Below are 16,897 nucleotides of genomic sequence, written 5' to 3' on the forward strand. Positions count from 1 at the left end.
CACACCACTCTGCTTACCATCTTCACAGACTTGGTGCTCTCTGCATTCAGTTCACTCGTGTACTTGTCTATTACCTTTCTCTCTTTCCTGGAATGTCAGGTCCTTGGGGACAGGGACAAGATTGCCCTTGCTCACAGCTGTGTCCCCTGCTCTAGAACACGGTCTAGCAAAGAGTGTGTGCTCAATGTGGATGTGCTCAATGAATGAATGACTACTAAGAGGGAGTAAATTTGAAGAAGAGTGAGCTTCATAGCCTCTTAAAAATTAATAAAAACTGGCCAAAAGAGAGACAGGAAATAGAATGGTGGTTGCCAGAGGCTGGGGAGCCGATAGGAGGGAATGGGGAGTTGTTATTTAATAGGCACAGAGCTTTGGCTTTGCAAGGTAGGAAGAGTTTTGGAGACTGGCTGCACAGCAATGTGATATACTTAACACTACTGAGATGTACACATGAAAATGGTTAAGATGGCAAATTTTATGTTATGTGTATTTGATCACAATATTTTTAATAATAGCAAAAAGACACCCATATAGCAGTCCTTGATGTCATTCAAAAAAAACCCAAAGTCTAAATGGTAAGCTGACCCCAGAACTTCAGAAAAATGTCCATGAGGCACAATAAGGCAGATAGAGGTGGACTAAGAAAACCAACCCAGGATTCAAGACACCAGAATCTGCCATAAGAGAGGTGGGTAGATACTTCTTACCTGTCCTGCTGAGCGAATCCCACCTCAGGGAGCCAGCACTGGATTCCGATCTTAAATACTGGGCAGCTGTCCCATAAATACAGGGGTACTATTTAAAAATTTTTAATTTTATTACTTAAGTAGTAAACGTCCTTTAGAGCAGTTAGGAAGTCTTAAAAAACACTAGGGGGAAAAATGAGATCTACTTGTCTAGGCATTCAGGACAGTGTTTTCTCTATTACTCCCATACCTCAATTGTGTCCCTCTCTCCTCTCCATTCTACTGTCATCTAAAGATGGTGACCCAGGACTCAACAGGGCAGGAAGTAGCATCTGGCCCAACTGCATCCTGGGATAGACAAGGGCCAGGGCAGGATGAGTACAGTGGCAATGCATGCTGGGAAACGTAGTTTTCTGTGCACTCCATGGACTCAGAGTGTCAAAAAATCAGTGCAAAGCCTGTCTCAGACCAGTCCAGCTGCTCTAAAAAATCATCATAGGTTTAGGAGTCTGGATAGGCCATCCCCATTTATTTGGGGATGAATGAGAAAAGTTCTAATGTGGAATAAATAAAAAAGACTGTACAGAGCTTGGGAAAAGAAACATTGTTCTCAAGAAGGCTTAGAGGAAGAGTATGTCTTGGAAATTTCTAATATAAGGTGTCAGAGAAAACAATAGGAAAGGTGTATCCTCAGCACAATACAGGATAAAGCAGCCTCTGTGAAGCAAGAACAGAAAAAGTCAGAAGAAGAAAACAGCCTTTGGTGAACAGGGAGCTGAACGCATCAAGCGATTATTATGAGGAAACTAAGTCGGCATTAGTAAAATTAAAATTCACACTGAGAACAGGAAAAAGTAGAATCAACAACGTAGAAAGTCAAATAAGCAGTGTGTTGAGAAAAGGAAATTCTACCAACGTGCAGTTACAAAGGACACAGAGGACAAACATGAGATAAAAAATAGTAGAGAAGATGCAGAACAGAGATCCAAGAGACAGCAGATCCGTGGTACTTTAGGAGGGAGACCAGGTCAATGCGGCAGAAACAACAAACGTTGATAGAATAAAGAAACGCGTCCTGAGCCAAACAGCATCCCACCAGCACTGCTGAAAGAACTCACCACGCTCGACGAAACCAATGGGAAGAAACTCACGTCAGGACGCTGCTTGGCAATGTTTTCTTAGACTTTTTATTACTGAAATTTCAAGCACGTACAGATGTAGACAGACAGAATAGCATAATGAACCCCTCATTCGTGAAGTTTAGCAACATTTTTGAATAGCAAAAATCAAGAGCAAAATTTTCCAATCATGTAGGCAGAAAAATGAGACCTGCCTTAAAGGAAAAAAATATCAGTCTTGAGTTTTGCTCCAACACTAAACGCCAGAAGACAAAGAGATGGACAGAAGAAGGCAAGTACAAGTCTACAGATTTGGAGTGAAGTGGGGAGCTGGGGCATAAGGTTCATCCCCAGCCAAATTGTCTTTCCTCTGGTAAAAATGGCCAGCATTTATTGAGCTCTTGCTAGGAGCCAAGGGCTAGTGTATGCACTTCACGTGCATTAACTCACCTAATCCTCATGGTGACCCATGAGGTAGGTACTACTCTGCCCACTAGACAGAGGAAGAAACAGAGGCACAGAGAACTATTTAACAGTAAGTGGTAGAATCGAGATTCAAACCCAGGCAGCCTGGCTCCAGAGCCCATGCTCTCATCCTCTGCACTAGATGCCCTCAGCAGCACTGCTGAGATTCAGAAAATATATTACCTTCTTAAGGGAAAAATTACTTGAAAACATTTAGCAATACACAAGAAAACAAGCTGAATTAAGAACTCAAGAAATGGGGAAGGCATGTACGAAAAGACTGGTGGTGAGCCATGAACCTATTTAAACACACAGCTCAGCAGGTCCAGGCCTAGGATCAGTTAATGAAGACACTCGTCTCAGGCACAAAACACAAGGAAGCACCAAGAAGCTCAGTAATCAAGATTAATGGTAGTCTGGTTTTAAGAGATAGGAGTCTCGCTATGCTGCCCAGGCTGGAGTGTAGCCGCCATGCACAGGTGTGATCTTACCATACTACAGCCACGAATTCCTGGACTCAAGTGATACTCCAGCTTCCTGAGTAGTTGGGACTACAGGCATGTACCACCACACCCAGCTAAGATAAATGGTATTTTAACACAATATTTTTAATGAAATTAATGCAAATTAAAAAAAAGTATGTAAGTCTTGCAGGACTCAGTCTCACTTGCTTCACCCTAATCTCCATCCTATTGGATCTTACCTGCTATGGACTGAATGTTTGTGTCCCCTCCAAATTCATATGTTAAAGTCCTAACCCCCAATGTGACTAGACTTGGAGGAGTTGGAGATAGGGCCTTTACAGAAGTAATTAAGATTAAAGAGATCAAAATGGTAGGGTCCTGATCCAACTGGATTAATGTCCTTAAAAGAAGGAGAGAGCAGAGCCTGCTTGTTCTCCACACACACACACACACACACACACACACCCCAAGGAAAGGCCACGTGTGGACACAGCGAGAAGGCGGCCATCAGCAAGCCAGGAAGAGAGTGCTCACCAGAAGCCTGTGTCTGGAATTGACTGGAACTCTGATCTTAGACTTCTATCCTCCAGAACAGTGAGAAATAAATTTCTATTCTTTAAGCTACCCAGGCTACAGTGTTTGTATAATAGCAGCCCAAGCTAAGACACTGTCTTTAAGTAATATTTTGATATTTTATCATGGATTGTTTTCACATTAATTTTGGTTTAAATATATTGCATTAAAGAATCATTTATCTTCATCACTGAGATTTTTGGCACCCCTCTTCCATTCTGCACTCAAGGCTAGTGCCTCCCGTATCTCATTCTAGTCCCAGCCCTGGAATCAGCTGTGAATAAATTTTCTAAACACAGTTACATAACAGAATATCAAAGTCATAATTATTCTAAAAGAGAATTAGTCACTATCATACGTTATGTAAGTACCATATTAATATTAAACTATTAATAACCCACATATCATAATACAAAAATTAGGAAGCAGATTGGAGAAGCAGAGGAAGTTGAAGTATGCCCAGTCTTCGTCATTAAACGAATGAGTCAAAAAGTAGTGTGTCATCCTTGACTTTAATGATTACAAAATATAGGTTAGAAAATACTTATGAAGCTGGGCGCAATGGCATGCACCTGTAGCGCCAGCTACTTGGGAGGCTGAGACGGGAGGATCTCCTGACCCCAGGAGTTCGGGGCTGCAGTGCACTATGACTGCAGTGTGAACAGCCACTGCACTCCAGCCTGGGCAACACAGAAAGATTAAGACCTCGTGTTTTTTAAAAAAAAAAACAAAACAAAAAACCCAAAAGAATGCTTATGAAAAACTTAATATAACCACTACTAGAATTAATATATGTATCCTATATTCCCCCAAAAGACTAAAAAAGAGTAAAGGAAGTACAACCTGTGTAGCAAAATAGACAGTAAACAAGAAAAATAGTTTGGAAACATAAAAACCAAAAGCATAAAGGAGACTAACAGAAAAACAACAGTTTTGAAGGCAAAGGTTTGCCTATGGAACTATCTTAATTTATCCTTGGCCTTAGTTTGAGGCTTGCGTGGGGTGTTGAGAACTACCAGCTTCCACCCAGAGGCCAGTGGCAGGTGATGGCACCTGGAAGGCCCCTTCGTCTTCCTGTAACAGTGAATTCAGGTATTCCAGGTGCAGTAAAACTAAAAGCGTTTTCCAAAATAGAATAGGATTGAAATTCACAAACTTGAGGAAAACATAAGGCATATTTCCAGTGGAAAGCCAGGGTGTTAGTACTCATTTTGTTTAGATAGCTGTAAAAAAAGAAAATCCATTCATCTGGAGTATTCTGCAATGCTAGTTTTTCTCTTCTCCTGATTTCTATTTACTGAAAGAATTATCACATTTCTATCTTGGCTTTTAATCATAAAACAAAGGAAGGTGACTATAAGTGGGGCAAATTTTCACCAAAAGCAATAGGTGTCACGAAACAAGGTACAACAGAGAAAGCAAAGGAAGTCTCTGAGTGGTGGAAAAGAGACAAAAATGGGAGTGTAACGAGGTCTCCGGAAAGAAAGTAAAGCAAAGCAGGAGGAAGATGGCAAACAGCCAGAAAAGCCAGAGTCCTTACAGTGGTCTCATTTATTTGGCCCTTTCTGCCAAACCCCAAAACAGGAGGACCAAAGCAACGGGCTTATTAATTCACACTCCCCCTAAATTTTATAAAGAATGAAAAGCAGTAAGAAGAATGAGCTAAGGAAAGCACACTAAATTCTGCTCTGGTTCTCTTCCAGGTCTCTGCATCTTTTGTCCTCATTTACATCCAAGCACACCTGTGTCGTCTACTGTGCTCTGTCAACGCTCTACCATTGCTTGCTCTGGCAGCTCTGACTCCAGTGTCCTTTCCCAAACATGTCTTGCACCCATGACACTGTGAACGCCCAGCTCTTACCTGGCACTAGAATGGGCTTCTCTGGTTACCAGTGTCTGCTTGGAATTCAAACCATGTTCCCTGGATCAAGACTTGCAAGTAAATAACTAGCCACTTGGAAGCACAGATGACGAAGTACCCCATGCTCCCAAATTCCCTTAAAGTCCAGTTTCTCTCCCACACTGATAATGTGCCTAAAGCCCAGGCTCCCAAGCAGCACAAACTTTTCCAGTTCTGAATGTGGTCCTGCCTGCCTTTTGCTCATAGCCCTGGAGGCACAGCTCTAGGCTGGGGAAGACAGATGCCCGGTCCCCTGTCAATCAGTCATTTGCCTCCATCAAGCTGCTGAAGAAGATCTAGTAGTCCCCAGGAATAGTAAGAGCTGCATAATTTTAGCCTTGACCAAAAAGCCAAATTACTTTCTTCATTTAAATTGCAAACCTCTCCATCAACGGAAGTTAAGTGAAGCATTTCAGACCAGTATATCTTAGTAAGAACATCAGAGACAGGTCTGGGAGCCAAAATGCACAGGTGGGAGGCAGACAAAAACTAAAGTATCTTCAGATCTCAGTCCAGTCGTTCAGTGTGTTTGAAAGGAAAAGAGCATGAGAGAGCAACATTTGTAGACAAAGGCTCCAAAGCCCACATATTTCCTGGAAGACACAATGAAACGCTACAGAAGAGTTCACAAATCATTTTTGATTCAGGAGAGCGACAGAAGAAAACACAGTGCAAGGATCACGAGACAAAGAGACGTTAAGCAAGGACAATCTGCGTGGATATTTGGTACGCTGCAGGTAATGTGGGCCTTCCTGCCCACCGAACATTGAAATAAAACCCTGGCAGAGCTTCACTTCAATGAGGTTTTGATTTCCAGCAACCCAGCCTGGCACTTCTTAGACATGCCCATTATATTTTTATCAGTGTGTGTCTGGCAGCTGCTACAAGCTACTATCAACCTTGAGAGTCCTGAGAGTCTGAACAAACATATTTTGTGGCAGCACTCCTGGAGTCAACATATTCTCCACGAGCTTGAGAGTCTGCAATTCTATTTTAACTGCAGGCAACTAAGATGTTTGCATGCAAGAAGTAATTCAAGTTTTTCTCCAATGTGTGGCAGAGATTTAAGACGCATATAGATTGTCTTAAAACTTAAGGGGCGGTATTACATGGAATATAACTTTTAGAAGGGTTAAGAAGACGAGAAAAACAAATGAGTCATTGTGATGCCTCACGCTCCCTCTGTTCTCCAACTTTCAGCCAAGTTTCTTGACGAAAACAGCCACAAAGAAGGGAAGACAGGCAAACCGGGGGCTGGGGGCAGGGAAGGCACGAGGCAGGTAGCACCTTCTGTGGCATGACTTCGGGGACACCGCTGGGTCTCCCCTCCTCCCAGTTTCCATTTCAACCTGTTGCCACTTCTGAAATGCCATCGGTTGAACTTTATCCCTTCAGGCCCTTAAAAATGCCAGAGACCCAATGAAAATCAGGAAAAAAAAAATTAGAAATTTGCTAGAAAGCCCTGAAGAAAGTTTTTTGGAAGGAATGAATCTCAGGAATAAGAAAATGGTTCAAGCTTGTATTTACTAGTGAAAGAGTCTTAGAATAAGCCCATTAGGTTGCAGAGGCTAGAAGTTGCAATACAGGGCAAGAGACGACAGAAACCTTGAAAAGTCTCTAGTCTAAGTCTGAGTTTGTGCCCAAGCCCTAATGAGAGTCGCTGAGGCTCCTTCCAGACCAGAAAATGTCAGAGTCTCACTGAGGTTTCTGCACTCAAGTTTCCTTTTCCAGGCTGAAAAGGAAGAGGAGAGGGAGAAAAGCCCTGTGCCTTAGCTCTGTGCCTGAATACAAGCAAATCCTCTCCTAGACTGGGGTCCTCTACGTGAATTTTTTTCTTTTGTTATGAAGGACATCAGGGATATAATTGGCAACATTTAGTAGATGAGAAAACAGGATTATATCCACGTTAATTTAGTGATTTTGATCACTGTGCTGCCTATACAGGAGAGTGTCCACTTTTTAAGGAAATACCTACTGAAGTATTTAAGAGTAGGGGACATCAGGTTGGCAACTTACTCTCCTAAGTGGTTAGAAAATTGTGCATACAGAGAGAGGAATGATGATGAAGCAAACATGATAAAATGTTACCATTTGGGGAATTTGGAGAGGGATATGTGAGAATTTTCCATACTATTCTTGCAACTTTCCTGACTTCTGAAATTATTTTTGAAAAAATAAAATAAATATATACCTGACCTGAGAGAATGATGATGCCAGCAAGACACTGTCCCCAGCCCCGGTTTGTGGGACCCAGAGCCCACTGGGTGGTCTGGTCTGGATAGAACAAGGAACCCCAAGCAGGGGAAGGCATTGGCCACCGCAGAAAGAGCTGGTCTCTCCCCTCCGCTCTGCCCTTAACTGGGTGGCCTTGGGCAAGTTACTCAATGGCTCTGAGCCTCAGCATGTCATCTGAAGGATGGGTGTAATAACAACTAGGCTGTAAAAATTCCAGAAAACACGCAGCAAAGGTCGAGCTCAGTAAATGACGGTGGGTATTACCGAAAGAAAACCAATTTAGAGTCTACTTTCAAAAACCAGCTGTCCCTTTAATCGTCAGTGAAATGGAGGGCAAAGGGCACCAGAGGAAAGGAAATAGAGACTGTCACTCATGGCCTGGCTTTACTGTCCATCACCTAAGTTGCTTCATTTCCTCATTAATCAAGTGACCCCTGGGCAACAAAGCATCATCAGGTTTCTGTTGTTTTGTTATTTATAATGCTTTATAATTATATATGACATAACCAGTCTCAAGCTATTTTCACCTTTATCACTAACTATAATCTCCACTAATATCTTTATATCTGCTTATTAAATCCTCCAAAAGGATCGAGGCGTCTCAAGAGAGTGTATTATTATCTTTGGTTTCTAGATAAAGAACTAGAAATGCTCCAGTATGTATTCCAGATAAACTTTCACACAGGTCCATGAGGGGACAGGCACGAGGTTGCTGGCTGCAGCGGGGTGGGTGGGGCAGAGGGCTGGTGGCAGCGTGCACGTCCGTCATCAGAGAGCAGCCCACGAAAAACGTGCTAGGCGAACACCATGGAAATAACGGACCAGATGCTGCACAGCAGTGGATCTTAAAAACACAACGCTGAGTGCAAAAGTCACAAATGGAATGAGATATATAGCATGATCCCAGTAAATCTGAAAGGAGTTCCATACTATTTATGCAAACATGTTAGTTAAATTGTTCATAGAATGTCACATTTCTAACTTGCAAAACAAAAATATACGTAAACTGTAGAAGAGATGAATGGAGACACTTGGATCAAAGGATAGACGGATGGATGGTAGAGAAACAGATGATTTAAAGGAGAAAGACAATGGGACACACACACACACACACACAGACTGAGCAGTACTCGTTCCAGACACAGACCAGCCCACTGGGGTCTTACCTGAGGCCCCTGGCTTGTGGCTGGGCTGGCTGGCCTGGTGCACACTCTGTTGTAACAGGCTGAGGCACTCCCCAAGGCAGCTGAGGGTAGCAGCAGAGGTCGCTTTCAGGAGCAGCAGATCCTGGTCCAAGGCAGTGAGGGGGCCAGAACCTGGCAGGGACTCGATGGCGTGCACAAGGTTCTTCTGCTGCCCTTCCACCTGGTTCATCATCTGCAACACGGGGAAGACAGAAAGGAGGTGAGGGTCGGAAGTCCTCCTTTTACCAGGCTGGGGAGCCACACCTAAAACACCAACTGGGTAGAGCTAGGTGAGGGTCAGCTCCGAGAACGCTCAGTGCACTCACATCCCTCTCTGAGATACACAGTCCTGGGTGAAATCTATCTAGGTGAATCTGTCCAAAGGCTCTCTAATCAAAAGAGAATTTTAGAACTTCAGAGCTGAAAAGGACCATCAGGGCCATCTGGGTGTACCCTTTTACAGATCTTCTCAAGGAAGTCAATAATAGATACATTAAAGGCAGTCCTGGCAACCCCTGTAAAGTTCTTTTACTACATACAGAAGGTTATCTGAGATGGTAGGCATATATCACGGTTTTCCCCAGAGCAAAGTTAATTCCTAGCTTTTCCTCCAGCTCCAACCCTTAACTCTTTGGCAATCCTATTCAAAGTTCAAGAAATTGAAGCAAACTCTGGGGCTGGTATTTGAACAAGATCATAGTGAAACCAATGCTGAACCCCCACCCCCACACCCCACCCCCTGCAAAAAACACTAAACCTTCTTGACCTTCTTCACACCATGTGACATGTCAGGAAGAGATAAACCAGGAATTCCAGACCCAGCCCTACTCCGTGGCTCACTATGATGAATAACCATATCCTGCAGCCTAGCTTCGATTCTTAAGCTTATCACAGGACAAACAGGGGTCTACAAATCAAGGAGAAAGGAACTCAAGAGCCAGGAAAGGACTGTAATGGTTATCTTGAGAAGTTCATCTCCCGCATGTGTTACAACTTATCTCATTAAACAAGATGATGTATATAAAGTGCTTAGCACCATGTCTAGTAAACAATTAGGTGTTCTGAGCAGTGGAGGAGCTTCAGCAACTGCCCAGGGGCACAGTGCTGGTTGGCATCGGAGGCAGGAACAAGCTCTTGTTCTCTGGACTCTGGGCCACTGTTTTCTTAAGCTTCTCCACAGAAGCTGCCCTTAATTTGAAGCAACATCTCCTGCTTTGTCACTGTCACCCCTGGAGGATCCTCATTATCATCATGACGTCATCAGCTGGGAAGAAGCAATAATTCTGTAAGGACCACTGGATTTAGACACAAAACTCATTCCACGCTCAGCTTTTTTTTTTCTTTAAATTTCCTTTCGAAAACACATACCTGCTATTTCCTATCATTCAGCATAGTTGTCTGCTTTAAAAAAAAAAAAAAAAAGTTCATCCTTTGCAATCCCACTTACCAAAACAGGTACCGTTACTTCAAAATAATTTTTTTAAAAAGATTAATGTTAATAAACATGTTGCACAGACATGATTTGGACTGTTCTCACCTTAATGTGTACACCCATAATTTGGCCATGCAAATTGTTTTTTGCAGATTACAGAGGTTATACTTAGCCATCTGGCTCCTAAAACAGCATGCGGAACATAACAGGAGCTCAGTAAGTATTCATTTCTCCTTCAGGTTTTTGCTTAAAAGTCACCATCTTGAGAAACCTTCCCAAACCACCTAATTTAAAATTGCATCTCCAGCCCAACCTCTGGCCCTCCTATCGTCCTTACCAACTTCATTATTCTCCATAGCACTCACTTTCCAACCTAACTTGCAATTTACTTATTATCATATTCATTTTTGCTGTGATGTAAGCAGGGATCACTATCTGTGTTGTTCACTGATGTATCCCAAGTATAATAAGTACTTCTTGAATGAATGAATCCAAGTCTCACTCTTCTCACTCAAGTGTAACAGAATCCATTTATGACACACAGTCTACAGATATCATATATTTGAGGATTTAGGAAAGGATAATACCTCTGTTATCAGTTTAGGTTTGCCAAGAAATACTGCCAACCAGTTAAATTTAACTCTAAACAAGATGAAATGTCTATGTATTCACTGACAGTCACTATATGTACAACTGCTAACAGGGAAAAGCGGATTTCAAGCTATTTGTAGTAGTCAGCATTTCTGTAAATTCCTGCCATAAAACCTTGTCTTAGAAAAATGTATTGGAAAAAAAGAAGGAACTACAATGATAAAACATTTAACACATATGTTTTTGACTATGAATGATGCCATAACACTTAAGTGAAAAGGTGAGTAAAATCAGGCCATTAACTATATGGAATATACTCAATTTTAATCAACAAAGAGAACTGTATTCCAATTATATAACATAGGGTAAATACTTTTTAATTTGCAAGCATAGATATTATGCAAATCTTAGGTTGTAAAAAAACAAAATTTGCTTAGATGATATTCTACTCTATTACAATGGAGGCACATGCACAGAGATGGAATCCACACATAAGCTCTCTGAAAAGTACGCAACAGTATTTACTGAGAGCTAGTCACCAGTGCCACAGGCAATGACAGCCTTTTAGAGGGGGCATTTGGAAATGGCAGTGGGGTGGGTTTGGTGGTTACAATGATTGAGAGAGAAGTATGGCACTGAATGCATGGGGGCCAGGGGTGCTAAATGTCTCAAGTTGGGAGCACTGTCCACGCAACAAAGAACTTTGCTGTTTAAAATGCAAACAGTGCCCCCTTGAGTCACCCTTTGTTATCAATAACCCTTGAGTCACCCTGGCTATCAATAACCAGGCACCTCTGGATTTTCAACATCATACTTGGTAAATTGAACACTAAAAATAAAACAAGCCTAGCACAATGATTGGCACACAGTAGACACCTCCTAAAGATTCATTTTCACCCCTTTTTCCATGAGATGGAAACAGAACTCTAGTCTTTAATGACACAGTCGATGCCAAGCTTCACATTGTATTAGCTTCAACAGATTCCAAAAGAAATTGAGTGAACCCTGAAAGAAATGCAGGATTCTTAGCCTCAGAGCTGTAGACACAGTTATTACTGCTCTAACATTTGCTAAGACTGGGAGGCACGGCTGAACTCTTCAGCAGACTTTGGAAGACAAGTTTTAGCTATTTCTATATCTGTCTAATTTTAATTAAGGACACACAAGGGAAGATGAATATGATACTGAAAGGCTGTATGCACCAAAAATACCAACAACAAATTCTTAAAGAGGCTCCTTCTCCCTTTCAAGGTGCCTACAGGCATATCAACAAGAGCGAAGCACTACCATCAACAAGCAGACTCACCTACAGTGAGCCTTTAAAAAAAATGTTGAACCACTTACTTTAATTACGTAAGTTTCAAATCAGGGTGCTAAACACTTCTTCCAAGGCATACCAACATTAATCATCTGTGGTGTTTAAAAACAAACCCCCCAAAAGTCCAAATTTCATTTCTCTCTGGCATTTGTCTTCTTCCACAATCGGACATCATCATGTTGTAACACTAGCACAAAAATGGCTTCCCAAATCAAATTTCAGAGATACACCTCCAGAAAATGTCAACTCTGAGGTTATGAAATGTAGGTCAAGTTGAACTTGACAGATAAGCAAACTTCTCAGAACGGGGGAAAAAAGATTCTATGGCCTGTTTCTCACAGCACAAACAATGGCATATGCATTACAAAATCAAAGCATAGGAGTTAATGTTAATAGGATCAGTGGCTGCAGAAAGAGAAAGAAGAGATCAAAGAAGCTGAAACCAAGATGCAAAGATCAAAGCCCAATGATATCCAGCTCAACAAGTCTAGATGCAGCTAAAGGGAAGACTGTAGGAGGCAGAAAGAGGACAAGGGCCTCATTTGCCTTGACTGCTTCCCACTTTTTGGAGCTGCAAGCTTGTGTGCAGGTTTCAGAGCCACCTGAAAAGTCCAGTACTGACGGTCCAGGTGTCAACAAATACAAGTTCAGTCACTCTCCATTACTAACCAAAAGCTCAGCATAAAGCACCTCTTGAACACAGATTCCTAATCCTAACGTAACAAAGACTGCTGGCCTTGGTTGGCAGAACCTCCCCACAGGTCCCCCAGTGACTTCAGTAATTCAATCCGTCTTGCTTACAAATAGACCAAACAATTTCATGCCAAATACAAGATGGCCTTGGTTTGGCCTTTCTCCTCATTCTGGTGGAGTTCCTGATCCCCTGCTAAATCTCCCTTATGGGTCATGGGTCAGGGGATCAGTCATTGGTTAACTTTTCCCTTGGCCAATGTCTTTACCTAGGCTTAAAAGCCTGCTTCAAGACCAAAACCACACACACACACACACACACACACACACACACAGCTTACTGTCTCCATTAACATGACTTCACTATTCTACTACCCTCATGAGCGTTACTTTAATATTCCAGGAGACTCTGGCCCAGAAATGGTTTGATGGTTCATTGCAGGAACTTCCCAAAATATCCATCAACTCTTTAATAAAAACCATCAACAGTTTGCCCACTAAAATTCTTTAAATGCCTTGCCTCAAAATCTTCACCTTGTTGTTTCCACCAATCCTGAACTGCTGTATCTTGGTCCTCACCTAATCCTAATCAAGTCCCCACAATTGGAAGCAAACTTCCAATTCTCAAATTCTGATCTTGCCTTCCCCTTTGAGAGACACTTCCAATTCTCAAATTCTGATCTTGCCTTCCCCTTTGAGAGACACAGCCAATACCCTGTGTAGGTAGTGTTCTTCCTTACAGTGGCAAACAATAAAGTCAACTTTGTCTTATTAATAGCCTGCATTGCTGGTATTTGGAGAGCTGGCATCTGCAATGCCTTTCTCCAAACTTCTGAGTGTTGGGGAACAGTTAAGTCCTGGCTTCACATCTGAACATTTTTTTCTCTTCTTCCAATGAGCTGTTGACTTTTTCTACTTGACATTCTACCTTCTCCGTATACTTTTCAAGCTATGTCTCTTGTTCCACCTCCTGGTACAACATACACCTGCAATGATAATCTACCAAGAGTTCGCTTTAGGCAGGGTCTTAGGCCCCCTTAGGACACCACTTCCTGCATCCCCAAACGCAATCCCGTGTAGGCCAGTCCTAAACATCTTAACGCTCAAGCCTGATTAGGTGAGCGGAGAGAGAAGCCCCCATCTGGTGTACAGATCTTCCAAATCCACATTTCTCAGTGGTGTTAAGAAAGTGACACTGGCAATAAGGGATAAGATGAGCAGAAGGAAATGGGCTCCATCTCCAATGGGAAGAGGCTGCTGGCTGATGAAGTTACAAACAAAGAAGAATAAAGTAAAAAGACACAGGGAGAGAATAGACAAACCAATAGAAGAAAGAGAATACTCTATACTATAAACCAAAGGAAACAAGAAAAGGTGAGGAGAAGGAGGAAAGATACCCACAAAACTGGCCATTAGGTCTTGAGTGGGCTTACTGCAGGAGTCGGCAAGCTTCTGTGAAGTGTCAGATAGTAAATATGTTAGGTTTTGCGACCATATGGTCCCTGTGGCAGCCATTCAACTCTGCCACTGTAGCTCGAAAGCGACCAGAGACTGCGTATATAATGGGCATGGCCGTGTTCCAATAAAACGTACATTTGAATTGTCTCAGTTCTGGTGTCAGATAATTGTCTTTTCTCACTCAAGTGCGATTGTCCTGGTTCTGATACCACTGGTGGTTTTCAATTATCCTGGACATTTGGCTATTATGTTAGGAGACTCTGGGTTCCAACTGATTTTTTTCTTTTTAGGCTGGCAGTCACATGTTTAGGTTTAGGACACAGGTCCTAGCCTGCTTTTAAGAACCGTGGTTCCAAAGACAATCTACTTTCAGATTAGATTGTGGTAATATTTTGATCTGCTTAGTTTACCTCTTGCATCTGGGGCCTCCACTGGTTCCTGCTGGAACTTCCTGAGGGAACGGAAAGAGCTTCCCCAGACTTCTGACTGGCCTCTCAGTGCGGGAAGGGAGTCTCCAGCCTCCCAGGACAGGCACTTATTTTGTGGCAGGATCCCCCTTGCAGATGTCCCCAGCTGCACTTTGCCCCCAACTCTGGGTTGTGGAGGGGAGTCTCAGGCCTGAAGTCATTTGTTATGCCTTGAGGCGTAAAAGTCTGCTTTCCTTTCAGAGGTGCATGAATACAACGCAAACATCTTATTTCCTCTTCCAAGTTGAAGACTGCTTCATAAACAGATCTAACTGGCCAGTGGCAAGGTTGCATTAATCTTTTTGGTAATACAATCTATTCTGCCTCTCAGAAAATTAACAGGAGAGAAGCATTCGTCATTTTCAGATACTTATCTACTTTCTGGATCCATACCAACTTTGCTCTGGAATTCATGATGTCATTACTGGGCTGGCCATTACTAAATGACTTAAGCCGTGACCCCAGATTTCTCTGTCCACCCCCAGCCCTGGGAGGCAGGACAGAATAATGGCATTTTGAAGTTCAACATTTTGATACTTGGCCTTGCCTTTACCATCTGAGATGAGAGGGATAGGATGAAAGAGTGGTTGAAGGATGTAGGACGTCGGAAGTCTGTTCTGGTCCCTTCATAGTTTAGCTATGAGTATGCTGAGTGTTATGAAGAAATTTCAGTGTTGTTTATAAACCAGCCCACGCTGTTGAGGGCAAAAGGCAAAGGCAAAATTCTGAATTGCACACACACCCCTACACGCTCAAAACACACTTTCTGACAATAAGGGGATGAGCCCTCTACATTTCTTAAAAACTGATTTTTTTTCCTGTCATTTCTTTATCTTCAGCTTTCTACAATCATTTCCTCACCAGCCCCAGTAACTCTACACTGTACAAATATAAAATGCAAACTATATCTTTACAAACTCCTAGAAATGTGAGATCATAATATTTATAACCAATCTTATAAGTCTGTCAAGTCCAAAGGTTGAGTGACCTTCCCAAGGTCACACGGCTTCATTTAAAAAAAATTTTTTTAATTTTTATTTAATTTTATTTTTTTTAGAGATAGGGTCTCAGTCTGTCATCCAGGCTGAGTGCAGTGGCACGATCATAGCTCACTGCAGCCTCAAACTCCTAGGCTCAAGTAATCCTCCTGCTTCAGCCTCCCAAGTAGCTGGGATTACAGGTGCGCATCACCACACCTGGTTAAATTTTTTATATTTTTGTAGAGGGTCTTCTAATTTATATAGATACACACAGAGAAATATTATTTTTAAAATATCATCGTATATATAATTTTGTAACCTTTTATCACTTTAGAATGCATCATCTCTGACGCCTGGGATTTACTTCAAAATAATCCAATGGGGGTGAGAGAGCAAGGGTGAAATGATACTGGTTTTGGGGGGAGCTGAAGCTGTTGGTGGGGACATGGAGGTTGAATGTTATTCTCTATTGTGTTTATGTTTGAGATTTTTCGTAATAATGTTTGTAAAAATAGGGGATAACACATCGTTAGGGGTTGAATTGTGTGCTCCCCCCCCCATTCATATGCTGAAGTCCCAACCCCTAGTACCTCAGAATGTGACCCTATTTGGCGATAGGGTCTCTATAGAGGTAATCAAGTTAAATGAGGTCACTAGGGTGGGCCCTAATCCAATATGACTGGTGTTCTCATAAAAATAGTAAATCTGGACAAGACACCACAGAGTGAAAAGGAGGTGAAGACACAAGGAGAAGATGACCACCTACAAGCCAAGGAGAGAAGCCTGGAAAAGACCCTTCTCTTGTGGCCCCAGAAGGTACCAACACTGTAGACGACTGGATTTTGGACTTCCGGCCTCCAGAACTATGAGACAATAAATTTCTGTTGTTTAAGATACCCAGTCCGTGGTACTGTGTTAATGCAGCATTAGTAAACTAATAGACGCATCAGAGACCTCTTTCCACACCAATAAACACAGATCTCACTTTAATGACTGCATTATATAAGAGCTTTTAACTCCAAGCAGAGTAGGCCCTGGTTTTAGAACAAAAGCTCATCCGATGCATTCTATCACACCTTCTCGTGTAATTCTCCCTAAAGGAAAAAGTGAGGTAGGAGAATGCACTTTCAGAATTGTGTAACAGAAGATGCTGTAGGAGACCAGAAATATGCCACCCCAGAATATAACTGTAGGAGACAGAAAATACGCCACCCCAAAATACACCTCTTTGGCATAAGGATTATTTTGAAAAACTGTAGATACAGGAGAAGCTCTTACAACAGAGTAGAAGTTATCCTTTCATAAGGGAAATGTACCTTTATAAAGGAAATCTCCC

The 16,897-nt window shown here is 42.2% G+C and overlaps 1 protein-coding gene across 2 annotated transcripts in view; it reads right to left on the minus strand.

The window, feature by feature from the left end:
- OSBPL10 (oxysterol binding protein like 10) overlaps nt 1-16,897 on the minus strand; it is a 273,686-nt gene that overhangs the window by 64,107 nt on the left and 192,682 nt on the right. For both annotated transcript variants that reach the window (XM_069473350.1, XM_069473349.1), the window contains one exon: nt 8,608-8,818. In XM_069473350.1, the coding sequence (XP_069329451.1) occupies nt 8,608-8,818 (211 nt within the window). The remainder of the gene's footprint in view (nt 1-8,607; nt 8,819-16,897) is intronic.

The sequence above is a fragment of the Eulemur rufifrons genome, chromosome 7 (assembly GCF_041146395.1).
Source record: "Eulemur rufifrons isolate Redbay chromosome 7, OSU_ERuf_1, whole genome shotgun sequence".
Classification (NCBI taxonomy): Eukaryota; Metazoa; Chordata; class Mammalia; order Primates; family Lemuridae; genus Eulemur; species Eulemur rufifrons.